The 23,677-nt window shown below is 45.4% G+C and overlaps 1 protein-coding gene across 1 annotated transcript in view; it reads left to right on the forward strand.

The window, feature by feature from the left end:
• Nucleotides 1–5,667: 5,667 nt before the first annotated feature.
• The window catches only part of GUCY2F (guanylate cyclase 2F, retinal), a 47,382-nt gene continuing 29,372 nt past the window's right edge, over nucleotides 5,668–23,677 (forward strand). Inside the window, exons 1-8 of the mRNA XM_009996743.1 lie at nucleotides 5,668–6,406; nucleotides 8,597–8,898; nucleotides 10,634–10,988; nucleotides 15,346–15,430; nucleotides 18,890–18,986; nucleotides 19,913–20,047; nucleotides 21,096–21,176; nucleotides 23,015–23,191. Of these exons, the coding sequence (XP_009995045.1) occupies nucleotides 5,668–6,406; nucleotides 8,597–8,898; nucleotides 10,634–10,988; nucleotides 15,346–15,430; nucleotides 18,890–18,986; nucleotides 19,913–20,047; nucleotides 21,096–21,176; nucleotides 23,015–23,191 (1,971 nt within the window). The remainder of the gene's footprint in view (nucleotides 6,407–8,596; nucleotides 8,899–10,633; nucleotides 10,989–15,345; nucleotides 15,431–18,889; nucleotides 18,987–19,912; nucleotides 20,048–21,095; nucleotides 21,177–23,014; nucleotides 23,192–23,677) is intronic.

Genomic DNA, 23,677 nt, shown 5'->3' on the forward strand with positions numbered 1-23,677 from the left:
GCTGAAAGGTACTATTGAGGGAGGAAATTCGTGCTACATAGACAGTGTGTCCATGTCACAAGGAAATAAAAAACTATTAATTGATATTTTGAAATAAAAGAGTAAATGAGGAGCCTGCTTTGGTAGTGTTCCCTAGTGGAGCTGCTGGGTTCTAAGTTTTTCCAGTGCTGGCCAGTAACTGTATCACTTTATCTAGAAGAAACAGAAAAATCATTATTCATGGAACTGGCAGATTGGTCTGGACCTCTCATGAAATGGACATATTTGAAAAATATTTACCAAACTAAAACCAGATGGGTTTGCATACAGCTGGGAACAAGGAATTCATACCACTGCCATTCCAAGGCAGAGGTTTGCATTGAGGAAAGCAGAGATGGGCTTGGAAACAGTGATGCTGCAACTGTGTGTATCTGAGCTGGAGAATGGAAGGGGAGAAAAATCTAACAGGTGATAAGAATTGCTATCACCTCTTTATTCAGCAGTAAGGAGATGGATACTTTCTGATTTAAGAAAGAGAAGGAAAACTAAAAGTTAATTTCAAAGGAGTTTACAAGGATTAAATCCTGAAAACATGCTCTATGGCAAACACCTCAAAGAGCTGTGTGTTTTAGTCAGAGGAGGACTAGGATGTGAGCTAGTTATGGTGTGCAAATGTCTGCAGGGAGGTGATATTTATTGTGCTCTCCAGGCTTTTGTTTCTCAGGCAGGGGCAGATGGAGCCAGTTGCAGGGAGCTGAAGCCAGACACACCAGACGTTAAGTGGGTATTTTTAATGTTGATGGTAATTAACAGTTGGAGTAATAGATGTGGGAACTTGGTAGATCCTCCGAGGCTGGAGCTTTTAATTAAGGCTCAGAGGATGTGAAGAAAGAGTATTATGAGTGTTGCCATGCTGCATTCCCTGTATTTTTTCTATAATCAGTGGAGATGTGAGAATTTTCTGCTGGGAAATTCAGAACAGGAGCCAAGACTCACCCTGTCTCTGCTGGCTGCAGAAAGCTTCCAGACAAATCAGCTTGATTCAGCAGTACCCTCTGGTATAACTCATTAAACACCACATTTTATTTGCAGGATGCTTGAAGAGCTCTGAGCAGCAGCAGCTCCTGGCAGGCTGCTTGGCCAGGCTGATGTGGGAGGTCAGACCAAGAGATTAGAGCACCCTCTTCTGCTCTAAACATTTAAAGCAAAGTGATCCAGCTGTGGTTGAACATTCCCGTGGGAAATGTCATGGCTGTGTGAATGCACGTGCCTCTTAGTCACTTCAGTGAGCAGGGAAGAGTGTTGGGAGTTGACCTGGTGCTGTGCAGGTAGCACAGATTGACACAAACATCATTGCTGGCTGATGTGGTTGTTGCAGCAGCGACAGGAGAGAAAAAGCAAAGTTTGGAGTCATACACCAGCTCTTAAACCTTAATGTTAATGCTTAATTAATGTTGTGGTGGCTGCTCCCTCCCTGCAAGTGTTCAGGGCCAGGTTGGATGGGGCTTGGAGCAACCTGGGCTGGTGGGAGGTGTCCCTGCCCATGCAGGGAGGTTGGAACTGGATGATCTTGAAGGTCCTTTCCAACCCAACCCATTCTATGATTCTGTGAATTCCAAATGGTTGAATTATCTTAATAACTGGGGTTTGTTTTCTTTTTCCTCAGCTGCACTATTTACATACACACATGGCAAATCCTGCTCTGCCAGGACCTGAGTTTGTTTTGCCAAAGTAGGAGTATTACTCCTAGTCCTGGGTATCCTAAGCATGGGGAAAATGTAGCTGAGCTATTTGGGACAACCAGCTTTTCCTCCAGAGAGAGGATTCCTGACCCTGTTACCTTGATTGCTGGAGGGTCTTTCCTTTCACTGGCAAACAAGAGGCAGAATAAAAGGGAGAAAATGATAAAGGTTTCAACCTGCTTGGCTATGAATATAAGTCATTAAGGGCCAGAGTAATTATGCTAATAATTACTATGCTAATAATACAGACCTCCAAGTTGATTCTTTAAAAAGATTTCCTTGTTGGGTGCCTGACCCACAGTTTTTTCAACATAGGGGATTTTAAGGCTAGAAAAGAATCACTGGAGTTTTGCATCTACTCCAAGAGACTTGGAAACTGCTGACCCTGAGTGACATTAAACTGTTGCTGACAGCAAAATAAATGAGGCAGCAGTGAGTGTATGAGATATGGATTGAGATGTAAGCATATTGGTGTCTGCATAAACCAAACTTCTAAGTTCACAAAATTGGAGCCCTAGATGCCAAAACTTCATTTCATTTCATGCTCTCATCAACACTCAGTGTCAACAACTAATGCCTGAGTAGCACACAAAGAAGAATTCTCAGTTTAGGTTTGACTTTAACGTGGTTTTTAGGCACTTTGCAAATGGGAAGTAATTTGGCAATTCCTGGTAACCAGGTCGAGTTGTGCCAGGCTTCACTGAACCTTCTGGATCTGGGCCATGCAAGGAAATCACTGCATGGAAAGAAATGAATGAAATGGAGAGAGCTGCTCTCCCCAGTGTATCTAAAAGACTTTGTGGCTTCCCATAATCATTAGTCATGGAGAGGGAGCTGCTGCTGAACACACTCCAATGAGGCGTGTGTAATTTATATGGTGTATTTGAAGTTAATACTGCTAAAAGGTTGAATTAGAAATGGTTCCCTTTAGACCACAGATGCCAGTCCTGTGACCTTAGCTAAATTCTTGCAAGAGGCTTCCTAGGTAGGACAGGCTTGAAGACATTTGAGGTCTTTCCAGGCTGACAGTTTTACTGCCAGGTTAACTGGGGAAGAAAGGAGTCTGGGAGTGTGGGGAGGGTTGTTGGAGGGCTCATCTTGAGGGCACATCTATCACAGAATCACACAGAATCACAGAATCTGAGGGGTTGGAAGGGACCTGGAAAGCTCCCCCAGCCCAGCCCCCCTGCCAGAGCAGGGGCACCCAGAGCACATCACACAGGAACGTGGCCAGGGGGGTTGGAAAGTCTCCAGAGAAGGAGACTCCACAGCCTCTCTGGGCAGCCTGTCCTAGGGCTCTGTCACTCTCACAGGAAAGAAGGGAAATAACGGAGAAGATTTTGATACAAGTCTAAAAATCTCTCTTGATGGGTCCCAGGAAAAAATGAGGGGAAAGGGAAAGCAACGAAGGGACCTGGAAAGCTCCCCCAGCCCAACCCCCCTGCCAGAGCAGGGGCACCCAGAGCACATCACACAGGAACGTGGCCAGGGGGGTTGGAAAGTCTCCAGAGAAGGAGACTCCACAGCCTCTCTGGGCAGCCTGTCCTAGGGCTCTGTCACTCTCACAGGAAAGAAGGGAAATAACGGAGAAGATTTTGATACAAGTCTAAAAATCTCTCTTGATGGGTCCCAGGAAAAAATGAGGGGAAAGGGAAAGCAACACATGGGCAGGATACCTAAAATCAAATATTCTGCTTACCCCAAATCTAAAATAGCTCTTGTCTCTGCTGCTTACAGAGCAGAAGAGGAGCTATCCCTGCCACTGTGCAGAGAGACTTAAGGAGCTGTTCTGCAGGGGCAGATTCTAAGAAGTAAATCCCACTAATCCAAGGGCAGAGCTTTAAGGTGCATCCCTACAATTACGAAGTGAGACATGAGCGCGACTCTGCACCGAGGCAGCTCAGGGTGAAGCAGCCTTGGGGCTCTAGAAAACCTTCATCCATGAACTAAGGGCTGGGGAGGATGTACCCCAAGACATGAAACCCTGGAGGAGAAGGATGGCCCTCACCAAAAGGGACTTAAGAAGCTTTTGACACAGCGTGGAGGGTCCCAGAGCACCCACCCAGCTGCAGTGGCCCAGCCAAGCAAGAAGCTGAAGGAGGTGGACGCCCAAGAGCACTTGCAGGGGAAGCTGGCCATGTATTGCCTCTCCTTGAGGCAGGACCCACCTCTGAGGGTAGCTACTGCCACAGATGAGAAGCTGTGGGTGGCTCCTCCTGAAGGTCTCTCTCCAGCAGCCTAGAAGAGCTGTGGGTGCATTGGCAGCAGATGCTGCACTGCAGTGCCCTGCCTTGCACGTCTCGGTGGCCAAGGATCCAGGATAAAAATATTGCTCCAGTAATGAACAGGTAAGCTGATGTAAGGGGCCTGCTATTTTGAGAGCACAAACCTGGGTGGATCAGCAAAATTTCTAAGCCACGAGGTGACACTGAGGATGGAGGGGAGACTGTTGTGTGTTTCTGTGCCTGGCTGTGAAGGGTGAGGTTGTTATTCCCCAAAAACAAGGATGGGCTCCTAGTCTTTAACCAATCATGTTTTAAGCCCAGAGTGAACACCAAGCTTTTGCTTTGACAGGTATTTAAGAGTTCTTTACCTAAATGCAAATCATAATCCTCTTACTCCTTCATTTTGGAATTGCTTCTTTATCCACTTTCCATTTTGTCAGGTTAATAGAGTCTTCCATGAGTTTTGCCTGGAAAACCTTTAAAGCCACATGTGTACATTCAGCCTTGGGCTCCTCACTACAAGGAGGACATTGAGGGGCTGAAGCTTGTCCAGAAATGGGTGATGGAGCTTGGAAAGGTCTGGAGCATAAGTCTTAGGATAAATGGCTGAGTGAGCTGGGGATATTCAGCCTGGAGATAAGGAGGCTGAAGGGAGACCTTCTCACTCTCTACAACTGCCTGAGAGGAGGTTGGAGCCAGGGGGGGTCAGTGTCTTCCCCCAGGTAACAAGTGATAGGAGGAGGAAACAGCCTCAAGTTGTGCCAGGGGAGGTTGAGGTTGGATCTGGGGAACAATTTCTCCCTGGCAAGGGTTGTCAGGGCCTGGCCCAGGCTGCCCAGGGCTGAGGGGGAGTCCCCATCCCTGGAGGGGTTTCCAAGCCCTGGAGATGGTGCTGAGGGACACGGGGCAGGGGTGGCCTTGGCAGGGCTGGGGGAAGGGTTGGGCTGGGTGATCTTAAAAGTTTTTTCCAACCAAAATTATTCTATGATTCTATGTGTCTCTAAGTATCTGGGTCTGTATTTGTGTGTCCAGGTGTGTGTTCAGCTCCCTGTGGGCTCAGATTCACATACACAACTCCCTGAGGACCCTGAATCGACAAAAGCTTCTGGCTCTGTGTGTTTCACCTTTTTATTTGCTTTTCTGTATCTTTGTGTGATTTGGGATTTATGCTTCAGCAAATCAGAAGCCACAGCCCAGGCTGTGCCTGCTGCTGCAAAGGGAGCAGTGTCAGGCTTCACTGTCTGGGTTCAGAACACACACACAGAACGTGTGGGGTTGGAAGGGACCTTTAAAGCTCACCTAGCCCAGCCCCCCCTGCAGTGCACAGGGACATTTTTTACTAGATCAGGTTGCTCAGAGCCCCACCAAGCCTGACCTTGAGTGTCTCCAGAGATGGGTCTTCCACCACATCTCGATAACATATTGCAAAGCTTTTTAAAATGTTCCTGCAAGTGTGCACTGAAGGGTTGTGGTACATCTAACCAACATTGGTTGGACATGGTGCAGTGGCCTGTGAGTTGCATGTCCATGTGTCTGTTGACAACCCCTGGACTTGCACCTTGAGAACTGTTGTGTAATTTGGGCTGACTCAGCCATACCTGCCTGCACTGAGCAAATGAGTACACAGGAAGGCCAATGTCATCTGTTTTCCTTCCAGCAGCTGGTGATGCACCTCCTGCCTTCCTGAAGAACTCGAGGCAGATTTTCCCACCTGTAAAACAATGTCACTTCTCCCACTGTGTCCTGACAGCTTGTTCTGGCTGCTGGCAAGGCACGTCAGACTGCACCACCTCAACCCTGGAAATTCATTCAGGACATTTTGCCAAGCTCTCTGGTGGCTGCTCTTGGGAATAACCCTGCTTTGCTCTCCAGCACATTGTTCTCTTTTTAAAATTGGACTGCTTGGACCCTGGAACTGTGACCCCTTCTTTTCCAAAGCCTTTCCAGAGGTGGCTGCCAGGTTAGCACTGGAACGAATAAGCAGAGACCCTTCCCTAGATCTTGGCCACAGGCTGGATTATGTGATCTTGCAAGAGGAATGTGTGACATCAAAAGCTCTGGTTAGATTCATTGACTTTGGAAAGCTTTCCTCAGCTTTCATAGGCCCTCTGAACCCTAGACTCTGTGAGGTAGCTACACTTCTAGGGAAAAGCTGGAATAAAGCCATTTTCTCATGGATGTGCATCAATTACAAACTGGATTCCACCTCCCACCATCCTACATTTGCAAGGACCCTGCCCTCTCCAACCCGAGTTTTGTTTACAATGATGAAATACTTCAGCTGGGCCCATGTTGGCATCATTGCTTCCAGTGAGGATATTTGGATGGACACAGCCAACAAGTTAGCAAGTGCACTCAGGAGCCAGGGGCTTCCAGTAGGCATTGTTACATCCATGCATAAAGGAGAAAAAGGCATTGAAGACACGTGGAATGAGATTAAAAAAGTTGATGGCATTAAAAGTAAGTGCTTTGAATCCAATTCCTTTTGATTTTTATTTTTTTTAGAATGTATTTTGTTTTCTCCAGGGTAGGGCTGCATTGCTACCCAATGGGCATACCTTAAAGAATTAAATTTTTAAGTGTGTGCTTGACCCTGTCAACAGTAAAGAGGGGTTTAAAGGAAGTGGTTTTTATTTATGGGGTTTTTAAATAATGGTTTAAAAAAAATCTCATGCTTTGATGCTGTGTCCTTGCTACCTCTGTTCAGTGAATGTATCAGAAGTGAAAACCAGTGTTATACACCACTTACTGCAACAATGAAATGGTTTTTATTGATGTACAGCACGTGTAGTGAAGAATTATCTTGGGGCCTACAAGAAAGCTGGGGTGGGACTTTTTATAAAGGCATGTAGCAAGAGGCCAAGGGGGAATGGCTTAACATTTGAAGACTGGAACTTTAGATTAGACATTAGGAAGAAGTTCTTTCCTGTGAGGGTGGTGAGACCCTGGCCCAGGATGCCCAGAGAAGCTGTGGCTGCCCCATCCCTGGCAGTGTTGAAGGGCAGGTTGGATGGGGCTTGGAGCAGCCTGGGCTGGTGGGAGGTGTCCCTGCCCATGCAGGGGGGTTGGAACCAGGTGATTTTAAAGTTCCTTTCAAAACCAAACTAGGATTCTATGATTCTATGATCTGTTTTCTCTTGAGAAAATGTGGGGGGAAAAAAAGTTATACTTTCCTGGTTCAGAACTGTGAATCCAGATGAGGATATAATTTAGCCAAGACTTTGAGTTTTATGACAAAGACCAGCAAAGTGTTGTCCAACTCGCAGTTTTGTCACTGCTCATACCTGTGCTTGAGCCAAAAGCCCCCTTGGGTGGGTTCATATAATCATGATCACAGCTTTTCATGTGAGTTAGAGAAGATGAGCTTCTTTCATAACCGATGGAGAGAACCAGTTCCTCTTCAAACATGATTCATCTGACCAGCTTAAGCTCTCTGCTGCAGTCTAGGATTAGTCACTGCCTAGAAGCACCTGTTTTTTTCCTGCAGTTCAGCTACTTGAAAAAAATATTCTTCTCTTCCTCTTCCAGTAAGCCAAGGATGCTTTTTCTCCTAAGGAGAGAAAGCAGCTACTCTAGAGATCTTGCTCTCACCTGATTCAGTAGCAGGCAGGTCTCCTTTGCAAATTTCCTTCCCTCCTTCTCTCCTCTCACCTGACTGAGTTTTGAAATGTTGTCTTGGATGAAAGATCAGTAGGGCTTCCTTTAATGAAGGGTCAGTGAGCACTATGGAAAGCCTGTTAAACAGATACATAGACCCCATGACATTTTGCAGGCAAAGATACAGACTCTGGGGTGGTCAATCATGAAGCAGAGGTTGAAAGACCACACAATGTCCAACCTAAAATCTGTGTATATAATAGAATCATGGAATGGTTTGGGTTGGAAGGGACCTTCAAGATCACCTAGTTCCAACCCCCCTGCCATGGGCAGGGACACCTCCCACCAGCCCAGGCTGCTCCAAGCCCCATCCAACCTGCCCTTCAACACTGCCAGGGATGGGGCAGCCACAGCTTCCCTGGGCAACCTGGGCCAGGCTCTCCCCACCCTCACAGGAAAGACTTTATTCCAAAGATCTAACCTAAACCTCCCCTCTTTCAGTTTGAAACAGTTCCTCCTCATCCTGTTGGTACACACCCTGTAAAAAGCCCCTCCCCAGCTTTCCAGGAGCCCCTTCAGGCACTGGAAGCTGCTCTCAGGTCTCCCTGGAGCCTTCTCTTCTCCAGGCTGAACAACCCCAGGCTGCCTTCATAGCAAAGCTGCTCCATATGGTGAACAACAACTAACAACTGTTTGGTGTCTACCAGCTCAGGGCACACAAAGAGAAAGCTCATGCCTCTCAGTCAACAATAGCAATGACCACAACTACCCATTGTGTTAGCCTCATGCCTCATTTTTGACAAAATTTCTCCCCACTCTGTGGCTGTAGGAATGGGTAAAGCTCACAGCCTCCCTTGGTAGTTGATGCAACTTCCAGACTTTGAACAAAACTGGTGTAGCTCCCAACTTCCTCAGCACATTGATGGGGCACCATTAAAGTCTGACCTGATACAGCAGCTCAGGCAGCTCATTTCTTGGGGTTGGGAGGGAGCTGTTTTACATTGGAAACTCCAAAAAGGATTAATAACACTGTCTGTGATCCTTGTGTTTCAGTTATACTTCTGTGCATGCATTCTGTGCTCATTGGAGGGGAGGAACAGGCCACCTTGCTCACAAAAGCTCTGGAAATGGGCCTAGCAGATGGGAGATATGTCTTTGTTCCGTATGACACTTTACTTTACAGTCTTCCTTACCAAAACAACACATTCAGTGTCTTTGATAACAACACCAACCTCCAGAAAGCCTATGATGCTGTGCTGACCATCACACTGGAGTCTGGAGAAAGGACTTTCTATGATGCATTCAGGGAAGCCAAAGAAAGTGATGAAATAATCATGGATTTGGAAGCCACTCAGGTAAATGTTATTTCTCTTGTGTTTTTCTGGGACCTGGGAACTGAAGACATGGGACAAGTATCAGCTGAAGAGAAATTGCAAGGAAAAGATAATCCAGACTGCATGGCTTTATTTTGAGAAAAAAAATATGGTGAAAGTTGGGTGTGGTCTGCATTTGTTAGGAAAAAATACTTCTGGATGTCTGGCAATCTAACTTCAGAACCACACTGGGTTCTGAAGTTGTCTCTGAGCCCCTCAGGTTTGGTTTGTTACATGCTAACTGCAGTAGACCCAAGATAAAGAGATATCAGCTAAGATGGATAAAGTCCATAGAGATTGTAAGGCACCAAAATGAGATGTCCACATGCCCAATAATTTGGGGGGCTGCAACAGACAAAGAAAATACTAGATGCTAGTAAAGGTAAATGCTTAGGATTTTTACTGCCTCCTTCTTAGAACTGTCTTCCAAGTTACTCTTTGCAGCACAGTTATCTAAATCTCAACTGTGTGAAACACCTCTAAAAAACCAAGTTGGTTCCCACCTTGTTGTCATTACAAGAAGAATTGGGGAGTCTGACACACTGTCATTAGGGGGGGTGTAGGTGGAGGTGAGGAAGAACTTCTTTAGAGAAAGGGTTACCAAGCACTGGAACGGGCTGCCCAGGGAAGAGGTTGAATCACCATCCCTGAATGTGTTTAAAAATCCTACAGATATGGTGCTGAGGAACATAGTTTAGCACTGGGTTGGTAGAGCTAGGTTAGTAGAGTTAGGTTAGAGGTTGGACTGGATTATCTCTACCAGTCTTTTCCAACCTGAACCATTCATGATTCTAAGGTGAAGAGATGCAGGGTTCAGCTGAGGTAATCTTCAAATCTCACTATGATCTTCAAAAACAATGATAAGAACTTGTAAGGCATGATCTCTCAGATCTGCATGGATGTCTGCTTTAGGAGGAGAAAAATCATGCCTTGAAAGCATTAATTTCTTTCCATTCACTACCACGAGAGCCCAGGATAGTTATACTGAGTGTAGGGTGCTTCACTGATGGTGTCTACATCTGGTCAACAAATCCCAGCACAGATGTCAAATTCTATGGTTCCCAACAACACTCCTCATTCTATCATGAGTGTATGGTTATAATCTCCCTTCAGATACCAACTGTGAATGACCATGTGGTTGCAAAAGCCACTGTGTTAAGTTACAGGTTCCTAAGTCAAGTCTGGCACAGAAGGGAGCAATGCAAAGAGAAAAGACTCTGACACCCCAGAGAACAAGTTTGCTTTAGCTCTGCCTTGTGGTTTTTACATCTTAGGACTACATAAGAGTCTAACAGAGATAAACAGTTTTCTGGGCATGACATTTTTCCTACCTGGGTAGGGAAATGAGCCTCTGACTTTGATCTTCTATTTTTAGAAGGTGTTTTAGGCTGTGATAAAATGCCAGCTGAACATCAGGGTCAGGGTCTTGGCTCTTTGCATTATAAATAAATGTGGCATGGTTTTAAAAATATTTTGAAAATGCACTTTGGGGAGCAACCATAAGAAAAGTCAGATATTCAAAGTCAGACACATATTGGGTCAATCCAGAGCTACCTTCAACCTAAGATTCTTCAGTCTCATGACTCTGTGAGCCTTAGCACTCGGGTGACTCCATTCTTGTGTTCACAGCTTAGCCACTGGGACATCTTTTGCCATGGATCTCAAGCTAGAGGTTGGCAGCAATGTATCTTGACCTCAATTCCTTCTGTATTTTTAGGTTTCTCCACTCTTTGGAACAATCTATGATGCCATTTACTTTGTGGCAATGGCTATAGACAGTGCTCGGAGGAAAGGAACCGGAGTCTTGGGAACTAACATAGCTGAGCACACAAAAAACCTGAGTTTCCCTGGATTTAGTCACTGGGTAAAGACAGACCACGGTGGGAAGGGGCTGAGCAACTATGTGATACTGGACACAGATGGTCGTGGGAACCAACTCTTCCCAACCCACTTGCTAGACATGTCTTCAGACTCTGTGCAGTCCCTGGGCCGGGCCACCCACTTTCCCAGCAAAACTCCACCCAAGCCAGACTCCAGCTGTTGGTTTGATCCAGATGTTCTCTGCACTGGAGGTAAGAAAGACTAAAAAAACCAAACAACCCCAGGGTGGAATGGCACTGGGTCCATGCTTCTTACTTGTTTCATATGTTACTCTTACTCCATGGGAGAGCACCCCAAAGAGAAAACCCTAAACTCAAGGAATCCATATAAATATGACCAGTCCTCGTGGTGTTTGTCATGGGAAGTCAGAGAGATCCCACTACTGGGGGACTCTCTTATTTCTTGTTAGGTCCATAATGTTGTTGCCACTGATGCTGGGAAGAGTTTCCCAGGTCTAGCAGTGAACACCTGCTTATTTTGATAGCAACCAACACATCCCTGAGGCTTCTGCCAGCACCATGTCCCTGTCCTTCTGAGGGACAGGACCCTAAGAGGATTTGTGTTGACGACAGCCTAAGAGAGCTGCCCAACAGCAGATGCTCTCACCATCCCTCCTGGTTAACCCCAGCTTCTTTACCCACTTACCTATGCAGCTTTAAGGATCATCAGAGCTCATCTCATCAGGGAAAGATGATAATCATTACTCAAAATAATTTTAATTACTGTAGATGACAGAGGTGGTAATAGAAGAGTTAAGGGCAGAGGTATCTGTGCTGCTTCCCAGGTTTGTGAGACTGGGCACTGGTTTTACTCTTTGTTTTTAATCTGAGGCAACTGTGGTGGAGTTAAAACTCTTTAAAAAGTCCACAGGGAAGCCAAAATCTCAGGGTGGGATACTCAGCCTCCACTTGACATATTTACTTACAATACTGAGCATTTACTCCTACTGCTCCAGGATGTGACCTAGACAAAATTAACCACATCTACAGAATATTTCATTCAGCAGCTGAGAAAAACATTCCCCTTGGCTCAGCCCTAACTGATTTAAATTGGTGTTTCTTCATGGAAATTTGGGATATATTGATCTTACAGCAGCTGGCAGGCTTTAGAAGGGACAAAGATAATGCTACCATGTATCTAATTTTGCACTGCCACTAGGAATGGTGCCATTCCATAGGGATTTAACATCCCATTGCAGTCTGTGGAAAAATCCCACTGATTTTTAGAGCAATCAGATTTTATGTCCACACCTCTACAGAAACAGAAAGTTCTAGGCATTTGCCAGTGAAGTGGTACTTTATTATTATTATTATTGCTAATATTCTAGAGATTTAATTTTATGACTAGCATTCTATCAAGGCCTTGATCTGGCTTTTGTATGGAGTTAGGCTTAGAGGGAGGCTGGATGTGGAGATGCCAGGCTGCTGTGGTTCCTGTCCCCAGGTCCAGCCCAGGAGGAGGGCTGAGCAGGTGCTCCTGTACACGTGCACCAACACACATGGTGCAGGCAGAGCCATTCACCAACAGACTAACACATGCAGGCAAGCAATGTCTTCACATAGTCAGTTCTGAAACCCTCTAGTCTCTTCAGGAGCTGGTCTCCAGACTTACAGTCTCTCACAGGTTGCAGACTCCAGGACCTCTCTTACCTGTTGGTTAGGCTGACATGAAGTCTACAAATGTCACACACTCAGCCAGGAAAAAGAGATTAGGAACAGGGGTTAAGAAGAAGATAGGACAGCTTGTGATGAGCAGGTGGAGGGTCTGGCTGAAAAAAAGCTCATGCTCTATGTGTGACCATCATCCTCATCCTCTCCAGTATCCCACACTTGAACGCCCCAACTCACCCCATCCCTCCCTTTTCCCACTTTTTCCTACCTCTAGATACCCCATAGGAAGTTTCAAATACTCCCCCCACTCTTCTTGTGGTGTCCCCTCAGGAGTTCAGCATGAGTTCCACAAGTCCCTTCAAGTTTACCATAAGCTCTTTCCCATGAGCCCATTATAACTTTTCTTTCAGTTGCAATTAATTACAAAGTTCTGGTTGAGCTTCCTCAAGGTTTTGCATCATTCCTGCAATGGCCCATTCATCAGTGACATGAGTGTTCTGGTCTTTGGTGTTACTTTCACTGTCTCCTATTCCTTAGGGTTTGTTTATCTGGGTGTTTATTTTTCACTTGTCTTTTCCTTTTACTGTCTCTTGTTCAACTCCAACCAGCTCTTGCTTTCAACTTATCAGATAAAATGAATCAATAAATTAATTTATTAATTCATTACCAATATTAGATAATTAAATAATTATTATAATGTGTTAAATAATAAATAATAATATCATAAATAGTAATAATAATAAAGTGAATAGAATTAATTTTGGGTGGTTTTCAGCAGTGGAAGAATCTTCACATTGTGATGGGTAATAGTGACCATACTCTGAGCAAATGGCATGATCAGACCCTTTGTAATTCCTAGATTCTCTGCATTGCCTTCCAAGTACCACGTTGCCTTAGAGTCCTCTGAAGTCTGATCAAGCACTTGTGGGTTATAAAGTAATTAGTGAAATAATTTTTCTCAGGCCCTTTCTCAAAGGAGATTAGTCAGGCAGCAGAGTCTCTGGGGACCACCTGAGAAAGCTCAAAAGACAGCACCAGTTTAAAAAAACCAAACCAACAACTGAACAACCCCTGACTGAACACAAAAGACAGCATTAACAACCCCTACAGTGTTCCTACCACATTGTGGTCTGGGTTACAGATTCTTTCTGAAGATAGAAGGCCATGCAGAGATGTGAGATAGGACTTTCACACCCCTACACTTTATCCCTGGTTTGTCAAAGAAGCATTTTCCCCTTTGTTCAGGAAGAAAACCAACCCTATGATTGGGCTATTGGAAGCTCATTCACTCTTCAGTAACAAGTTTCCCAACAGATGACCACAGGTCCAGAAGATTAGGTCTAAGCTGATCCAGTCCCTCCTTTTCCATTGGTCTGGCATTGTCTAAGACCTTCCTGGGATAGGTTTTGGCTTCACAGTCACTAGTCATTCTGGAGGGAAACACGTCTTTGGCAGCTCCTTTGCCTCCTAGAGATGAACATCAGGTTGCTGTCAGCTGCTCTGAGGGGGATGGCAACATTCTGACTTTGTCCATATCTGAAGAACAAACCCTGGCCTCTGGGCCAGTTTGGTTTGTTCTTGGTCATTCGTGTACTCCAGGTGAGTACATTCTGCAGAAAGCTGTGTCTCCATTGCAGTTTGTTGGAGTGAAACCTTGTCTGCATCCACACTGTGTGGAAGGTAAGGAAATGGGTATGAAGTACCCACTGTACTGTGCCTGGGTTTCTTCTCAGATGGAGCTACACAGGGCTAGTCCTGGGCTGAAGCATCAAATCAGAGTGACTTCTTGTGTAGAGTCACAGTATCACTGAATCACAGACTGGTTTGGGTTGGTAGGGACCTGAAAAGTCATCCAGCTTCAACCCCCCTGCATGGGCAGGGACACCTCCCACTAGATCAAGATCCTCCAAGCCCCATCCAACCTGCCCTTCAACACTTCCAGGGATGGGGCAGCCACAGCTTCTCTAGGCAACTTGGGCCAGTGTATGTTTGAGGACAACTAGGGACTCTGGGCTGAAGAAGAAAATGAGTCCAAACCCAGGAGGAAAATTTTATCTAAAATACTGTCTTTTTCTGAAAAGGACACCAATTTCCAAAAATGCCTCCAGCTTTCACTGGGAAAAGTTTCAGTGCTTGCAAAAAGGCCTGGGATTTAGTTCCAAGCATGACAAGGAGTTATGAACCTTTTATCAACCCAAATTTGTTCCCTCTTGTTTGTGTTCAGGGATTTCTGAATACAGACAGAATAAATTGAAATAAACAGAAGGCAGAAGAGACAGAGCCAGCAAACACTTCCCACTGGAATTTAGCTCATCCACTCATGTCAGCTCTCCTCAGCTCTGTAACAAAGACACTCATGAGCAAAGTGTCTGCTTCCAGCACTTTCTGTTGATGTTCTCATTGAGGGAAACATCGACCTTCCCCTCCTTCTCTTCTACTCTTTTCAGCATTAGAAATCTCTATCAGGGAATGGAAAATCCCAAATGGGCTGGTGATTCACACTGGCTTTCAGTTTGGGAGAACATGATAAGAAGTTCTTCAGTGTTTCAGTTCCTGGAGAGAAGAGGGTCAAATGTTCAGAAGTTATGAACTTTGCAGAAGCTGCATCTAAAACTTCATTCCTCCCTGTGAGCCCAGCCTTTATTTACTCAGAAAAAGAAATCTTTTTCCATGGATCCAGGGCTCTGTATCTGGTACAGAAAAAAAAAAAACCCACATGGAAATCAATAAATAATGAAAGTAGTTGCAGATTCATATAAATGTAAAGTCAGCAAGTAGGTGTGTATTCACAAATTAACATCACATAAAAATACTTGTAGAATATTCTTGTTGAACATTTGACTTCATAGTCTAATGGTCTGATACTGGTATTTTCAATATTATTGTCTAAATCAAAAGGATTTTCTAATTCACTACATTTTTTATCCTCTTTGCACAGGGATTGAACCTGCAGTCATAGTGTTGGGACTCATGCTGATGCTTGCCCTGGTGCTCTGTGCTGCAGGCCTGGCTTCTCTCATCAGGTGAGAACTGCAGGACATGTTGGATTTAGTGCCAATTTTAGCCTCTGCAGGAGGTTTGCACTTTAACCAGCAGTTTGGACCATGTGAGCACACAGCAGGTTTGGGTGTTGTCTTTCTTCTCTGTCCAAGTATCACTTAGTTAAGTGATAGTGGCTTGGGCACTGTGGGTGTTGGTTGTGCAGTCTCAGGAGGAGCTGTTTTACCCTTAATCCAGTCCAGGATTGGAAGAAGTGTGTTGCTGGAAGCACTGACTGGATGATGGCCCTGAAGGATTAGGAAGGTGACTATCACTTTGGAAGTGCCAAGTGTGCCAGACAAACCAACAGGAATCTGCTTTAAGAACATGGAAGTGGAGACTGAGCTGCCATGTTAAATATCTTCTTATTCCAGACCATTTTTTCCTGGATTTCTGTCCCTAATATAATACTGACCTATGAAACACCCAGGCTGACCCTCTCTATTTTATCCATTTACGAGAGAGAGAGAGAAAATATCTCTGCAGACAGTTCAGAAGTTGGTAATTAAGATTCCTCTTTATTACCAAGCACATTCACTCCCTGTTTGGAAACAGGAGCTGGACCCTGGTCATAAACTTGGCATATATCACCAACAGGTCTGCTTTAAGAACATGGAAGTGGAGACTGAGCTGCCATGTTAAATATCTTCTTATTCCAGACCATTTTTTCCTGGATTTCTGTCCCTAATATAATACTGACCTATGAAACACCCAGGCTGACCCTCTCTATTTTATCCATTTACGAGAGAGAGAGAGAAAATATCTCTGCAGACAGTTCAGAAGTTGGTAATTAAGATTCCTCTTTATTACCAAGCACATTCACTCCCTGTTTGGAAACAGGAGCTGGACCCTGGTCATAAACTTGGCATATATATTGGTCTTGGCATGGGATATTTGGAACAAATGAAGTAGTCTGCTGGGGAAGGGACAGTCTCCAATAATTGGATGGGTCCCACTTGTGTCCTGACTCTATATCCGAGGCGGACATGAGCCAGCATGGACTGGTTGGTCCAAGAGCTCTGGGTTGCTCTTTGGCAAGGAAAACATGGCCATAATTTAAGGTAATCTGCTCCAAATGGACTCCTGGAGCAATCTGTCTAATTATTGATGTCTACATGGTGCATGACTGAAATTAGAGTGAAATTAAGCTGAAATTAGAAGGCATATTTACACAACAGCAGGGTTCCTGGATTGTCCCATCCAGCTTTGCCTCTCAAATCATCCCAAAATGTGTTTTCTCTTCACTCCTGAATCATCCCTCCAAACCCAGACAATATAAAGCCACCCAGCAAGCAACACCCCAAACAATTGCCTGGCTTATAACACACAGCTGCTTCAGGAACCTTGTGATTGCAGACACTAAGGAGGTGACCTCCATCCACCATCACTTTAAAGCCCTGCTCTATTCCTTGGCCACCAGCCTCTCCAATTACATAAATAAACCCCAATCTTTTTGGCTACTCTACTTCCAAGCTCTTCCACAAGTATCAGACTGTGCTTGGGAAGGCTGTCATGAGTAAAGATGCATGGACATCTGCAAGGAGGGAAAAAAAAAAACCCTAAAAAAACCCTAGCATGACTCAGACAATGATTTATGTTAGGGAAGGGCATGTCTGGAGCTAAATTTAAACCACAGCATGGTCTGAGTTCATACATGGGAGCTTTGGTCTTAGCTCTGCCAGGGATCTGCTGCATGACCTTAAATTAATCATTCCACTCTCTGTGTTTTTCTTTTGGCAGAGAGGTGGTTTCCTCCATGCTTGGGGGAAAGGGTGTGCTTGATTAAACCAAGTTTTCAGGAGGACAGGTGATAAGTATCTAAGCAATGAGAGTTTTAACTGAGTTGGGCAGTGTGGGAAAAGTGGTGAGAGAAAAATGATAAAATAAAACATCTCAGCTGATGCCTGTGGTCATGTGGCCAAGACTCCCTCTGAACTCCAAAAAGTTGTTTGTGCTCTTCTAAAATGTCTAGAGTGGTACTTGTAAGGGAAATTGTGGTTATCTGTGGATATTTTGCAAAGTGGTTTCCTTCTACAGCAGAGTTAGCAGAAGGCCTATTGCCCACTTCAACAGTAAAAAGTCTCAGGTGTGCAGATCAGAGCCCTGCTGTAGTGTAAGCAAAGTTGAGTGAACAAAAAATGTGACATTGGTGGAAATGGGGAGGTTTTCCTTTCCCTTCTCTCTTCCTGCTTGATGGGTTTTTTTACTCTTCCTTAGTTACAGTGTGATGGGTGCTCAATTTTAGACCTGGACATCCATTGAAATTGGGGGTTCAAAATGATGGTGTGTGACTTTGGCCTCTTCCCTGAGTCCCTAAAATGATGAGACTCACAGTGTCAGATGAATCCCAGCTAAAAACTGATAAAGAAAATCTGGAATTTTTCACATTGATTTGCAAGAAGCAGACAAAAGCCTGCTTGAACTATCTCATAAACACACAGACCTTGACAGTGAACCATTTTTAGTTGTGGTCTCTTCTGCTTTGCAAGTTGAAGAGAAGCTGGGCAAGTAGCAGGATGCAGTCAAGCAACCCATAGTGTCTTTGCTGGTCTGACAGCTACACAGAATTTCCTCTCTTGCCCATGGCAAGTCTGCAAATCTGGTAGCCTGTCAAAGGGTGCAGAGAGTCACCCCTTGGAAAATGGGCTGCAGCAGCATCCTGTGGAGATGCCAGAAGCATATTTGTCCTGTGTTACACAGTCCATGACATACATCCCATCTGGCTCAGCTCCTGGAAGAAGTAGATCTGAAGCAGCCCAGTCTTCTTGATCTAATTACTCCTGGCCAGGAGGAACAGCACTGTCTCAGCAATACTGCTTTCTAAGACCTCCACGCTGCACTGCACGAAGCCAAACTGCTCATCCCCTGTAGCTTTTCCCTCTGCAGGAGCTGCAGCCTTCACAAGGGGGTGTCTTGCTGTGTGTTTCATGCTGCCCCGCACCACGATATAGAGACTCAGCCAGCACATTTTGATGGTGACTTGTGTCCAAGCAGCTTTTATCAATTATCCAGTTTCAGTCCCTAAGAAATGCTGGTGAGCCTGGGAGCTGTTTGCTCACCAGCCACGTTGGCTGATCTAATAAAACTTCTTGTTCTCTCCTCACGGAGAATGTCTGGGAATATACAAAAATGAACCCAAGCAAAATGAATATAAGTCACATACTCTTCCAATTCATATTTGTGACCAGATTGACTCAAGATGTCTATTTGTGATGGGACCCTCTGAGATTATAGCTTTTGTAGTCCGTGAATTTGATCACCCTTGCTGTTTGACTCAGGGGATGTCAGTCCAAATCAGGACATCGTGGCTTGTCCATCCCTGCTGCCACACCACAGGCAGCACGTCCCTTACACAGAGGGGAATTCAGGTTTGGGGGACTCAGAGGTGATGTAAACCGGTTACCTACCCAAAAATGATAACTGTGGTTCTCCAAATCTCCCAGGCATAGCATCTTGAACAGTCAGCTCTTCAGGGGACCTAACAAGGTAATACTGACCTTGGATGACCTTGTCTTCATCAGACCAGAGCTACAAAGAAAGGTGAGTCCTTCCAGTCAGGAAAGCAATGAGGCGGGACACTCAAGACAGGTTTGCTGGGTAGTTGTTTTCATACCCATGAAGCTCTGGGAAAGTAGTTCACTTTTCCATGCCTCATTTTCCCCTGTATTTCAGAAAATTCACTGAGTGTTTCTGAGGCTGGGATTAGATGCACGTGCAATGTCAGAGTTGTTATGATGATGTAAAACAGTACCCTTGGTTGTGTTTATTCTAACAGCCAGGGGTTGTATTTTGTTCTTGAGGTGGGATGAAGGATAGTTTATGTCCATACAGCTAAACTACCTCATAATCTTAAAATGTCTGCATCTGAATCACTTACCAGGAGCCATTCCTGGCCTGTGCTGGCTCCTGCCCAGAGCTGGGGATCTCCTGGGAGAACATTACTTGACACAGGCCAGGACCATGATCAGCTTGATGTCATTGATGATGTTTCTGCTCACTGCAGGGCCATTGGACTAGCTGACCTTTAAAGGTCCCTTCCAAACCATTGTATTGATTCTAAGAATGACATTGGCTGCTGTGGAGCAACCCCTTTGCCTGGGTCTCTGGCACGGATCCACACTTCTTGTCAATGCCAGCAGAGACACTTCCCTGTGCCCTGCTCAGAGAGATACCTGCCTCCTTTAGGTGGCAGATGATCCTTGAGGTCCCTTACAACTTGGCATTCTATGATTGTTCTGGTGTCTCCCCTGAGCCATGGTATTGCCACCACCCAAAGTGCTGCTGCACTGTTTCAAGGTACTGAGCAGGATCAACCTTGTGAGCCTTTTAGAGGTATTTAGAGAAGTGAGGTGGGAAGTCTGGGAGGTTGCTAGCATGGGTGAAATGCATGGCTGAAGACACCACTGGAGTGGAGGTTTACATCCAGAGGGTTTAACAGTCTTGCACCTGCTTTTCTTGCCTTCCAGAGGATGACCTTGGCCAGCCTGGCTGATGCAAACAGTGTAGCAACTGATGGCAGAAGCCTGAATTCCATAGCACGTTCCTATTCCTTGAAAACCACAGTTGCCACCCATGAAACCTCCAATGTGGCTTTGCATGAGGTAGGTATGGACCCACTGCTTCAGCTGACTGAGCTGTTCCATTGGAAAAGCTCTTGGGCTGTAGTACTGTAGGTCTTAGGATACAAATATTGCTGATGGACCCTGAGAGTGGAAATAAGTTACTTCCAAGCATGGATTTAACAGTGCTTCAGATGACACTACCCCAACCCTCACTCCAACAACTGGAGTCATGTGGGGTGGTGATATTTGACATTCCCTGGTCTGGTCCTTGTTGGAGATCTCCCCACCTAATGACACTGTGAAGAATTTTTCTTACAAGATGGAGCTTTTAGTTGGTGACATTTCTAACAAAGACCTTTCTTACAAGATAGGATCCAAATACACACAAAAAAAGTTATCAAATTCCCTTTTTTGTTTCTTTTTTTGTTTGTTTTTTGGGGTTTTTTGTGTTTTGTTTTTTGTTGTTGTTGTTGTTTTTGCCAATAGGACTGTATGGAGTTTAAGCAAAGGCAATGGCCAAGAAAACTCACCCCATCCATTAGTTCTTTCCTAAAAAAACAGCTATTTGAAAAAATGGCAGGGCAGGTTTTCCCAAAAAGGAGCAAAATTCACTGGATCATTAATGCCAGAGAAAATCTCTGTCCAGAGTTCTTTTCTGTATTGATTCATTTTTGAAGCCCCTCCCTGGAGGTGTTCAAGGGAGGTTGGATGAGGCTTGTACAGCCTGGTCTGGTGGGAGGTGTCCCTGCTCATGGCAGGGAGGTTGGAACCTGATGATCTTTAAGGTCCCTTCCAACCTTAACCATTCTGTGACTAATTATATGATTTATCATTGTTTGTCAGATACTAATACACCTTCCAGGTATGAAGTTCAGATCCAGGTGAAGCTCCTGCCTCACCCCATTTATTGAGGGTTTCCTGTGGATATTCTTATTTGGGTTCAGTATAGAAAAAAGTCTACTGCCCAGAGCAATTGAAGATCCCTGACCACTTTCCAAGTCAAGGATCTGGAATTTGGACCTAGGCACCAATGTTAGCTGCTGCTCAGAGACTTGCTCTGTCATTTACCCACCTGTATTGTGCACAGGGAGACTGGGTGTGGCTGAAAAAATTTGAGACTGGAGCCGTTCACAAGCTGCGTCAAAGCTCCACCAACATCTTGAGGAAGGTAAGAACACGTGGAGGGAAGGTTGCCTGGGGGAACTTAGTGACTGCAGGGAATTCTTATTCTCCTTGTCTGATGTTTAGCCATTGAATCACAGGTCACGGCTGCCAGTGACTCCTGCCCAGTGAAATCTGGTGGGACAGACCATGCACGATAGCATCTGATAAATTTCCCAATGACCTGATGTGTCAGTGTCAGCAGCTTCAAATACTCCCTCCCTGGACCTGACACTTCAAAGCTGGTGCCATGCTGATTGAGTCCTCTAAGCAATGATGTCTGCAAAGGCAGAGTGGTTTGGACGAAGTGGTTTAGAGGGAAGGGATCCATCCAGAGGGACCTTGACAGACTGGAGAGGTGGGCCAGTGCCAACCTCATGAGGTTCAACAAGGCCAAGTGCAGGGTTCTGCACTTCAATCAGGGCAACCCCAAGTGCAGATACAGGCTTGGGGGAGAGTGGCTGGAGAGCAGCCCTGAGGAGAAGGACTTGGGGTGGGAGGAGATGAGAAGCTGCACTTGAGCCCCCAGTGAGGGCTGGAGCCCAGAGGGGCAATTGTGTCCTGGGCTGCATCAACAGAAGTGTGGCCAGCAGGGCCAGGGAGGGGATTCTGCCCCTCTGCTCTGGTGAGACCCCACCTGGAGTGCTGTGTCCAGCTCTGGAGCCCTCAGCACAGGAAATATACAGACCTGCTGGAAAGGGGCCAGAGAAGGGCTACAAAGATGATCCAAGGGCTGGAGCAGCTCTGCTCTGGAGTCAGGCTGGGAGAGTTGGGGTGCTCAGCCTGGAGAAGAGAAGGCTCCAGGGAGACCTGAGAGCAGCTTCCAGTGCCTGAAGGGGCTCCAGGAAAGCTGGGGAGGGGCTTTTCACCAGAGAGGGCAGTGACAGGACAAAGGGTGATGGTTTGAAACTGAGAGAGGGGAGATTTAGGTCAGATATTAGGAAGAAATTCTTCACTGTGAGGGTGGTGAGGAACTGGAATGGGCTGCCCGGGGAGGTTGTTGATGCCCCATCCCTGGAGGTTTTTAAGGCCAGGTTGGATGAGGTTTTGTGCCACCTGGTCTAGTGGTTCCCTGCTCATGGCAGGGGGATTGGAACTTGATTATCTTTAAAGGTCCCTTCCAGCCTTAATCATTCTATTAAATCATCCCTGTGTCAGTGCAGGATGATGCACTGGTAGCTGTTTTCATGTGTTATTTGTTGACTGCTTAACGATGTGGTGCAGACACTGTTGTGTATCTCTCTGGGATTTGCTTCGTGTCTCCACCCAAGACACCTGTTAGAAGTTTAACATTAGTCTTCAATTTCATTATTATTCCTAAATGACAAGCACACACATTTATTTTCCAAGTTCAAGGCCATTAATTGTTGGCAGCCACTGCTAACAATCACAGTGGCATTTTCATGCACATAAATATGAAGAATTTACCAGGGCATGTCTCCAAAGGCACCACTGATGGATGACTTTGGATGCTCCAAGCATGGTATTGCTTTCCAGACCAGACCAGAGCTGGTCCAAGACTCCACATGCTGAACTCTATTTACCCTGGCAAAGCCATTTTGTCCTGGTGGAAGATCCAATCAGGCTTGTCTAAAGAAAAACAAATTTCTCTTCAGTTTGCTTTCTCTGTCTTGCTTTCTTTGTCTTAAAGGATTGATTAAGACAAACAAAGCTTAAAAAGAGTGCAGAATAGCTGAGAGCAAGCAGCAAAGAGTTTGTTTGCTTCCAAATCATTGTGTGAACGGCTTTTCTGGAGTACAGGAATGGTAAGGACATGATCTAAAGAAGCTGCTGAGCAGATGTTTGGCTGCCTTGGTCTCTCTGTGATTCACTGTCCTGTTTCAGATGAGAGATCTGCGTCATGAAAACGTGAATCTGTTCCTGGGCTTCTTCTCTGACTGTGGCATCTTTGCCATCGTCACGGAGTACTGCTCACGGGGAAGCCTGGAGGACCTGCTGAGGAACGAAGACATGAAGCTGGATTGGATGTTCAAGTCCTCTCTTGTGATGGATCTAATTAAAGTAAATCTGTTGCTCCCACCGAGGCGTGACCCGCATGGGACTTTTATACTGACGTGGCCATTTCATCCAGGATTTGGGGATTTTTAGAGCAATGCAGGGAAAACTGATGTGAATATAATTATATACATCATCTGTCACCTCTTATATACAGCAATGGTCTTGGTGTTTGACCATCTGAGTGGAACACTGTTTGGGGTGATAGGACTGCATCCATGCAGCAGGATGAGAGGTTAAAACTTCACATCAACACAGAACTGATCACCTAGAACAATGAATCTGGGGACAAATTAATATTTTCAAAAAGCCCTCTCTTGTCATAAATCAGAAATGTATCCAGTATAGAAACAAACTGTAGACATGGTCCCTCTGGAAGAGTGTTCAAATAGTTCCATTTATGACCCTAATGGTGAACCACCACTCTGGGACAGGTGGCCTACAGAGAGTAGACTGCAAGATCCATTCTTACATCCCATGATCCACCTTCTG

Source organism: Chaetura pelagica, unplaced genomic scaffold (genome assembly GCF_000747805.2).
Source record: "Chaetura pelagica isolate M959 unplaced genomic scaffold, ChaPel_1.0 scaffold570, whole genome shotgun sequence".
NCBI classification, from domain to species: Eukaryota; Metazoa; Chordata; class Aves; order Apodiformes; family Apodidae; genus Chaetura; species Chaetura pelagica.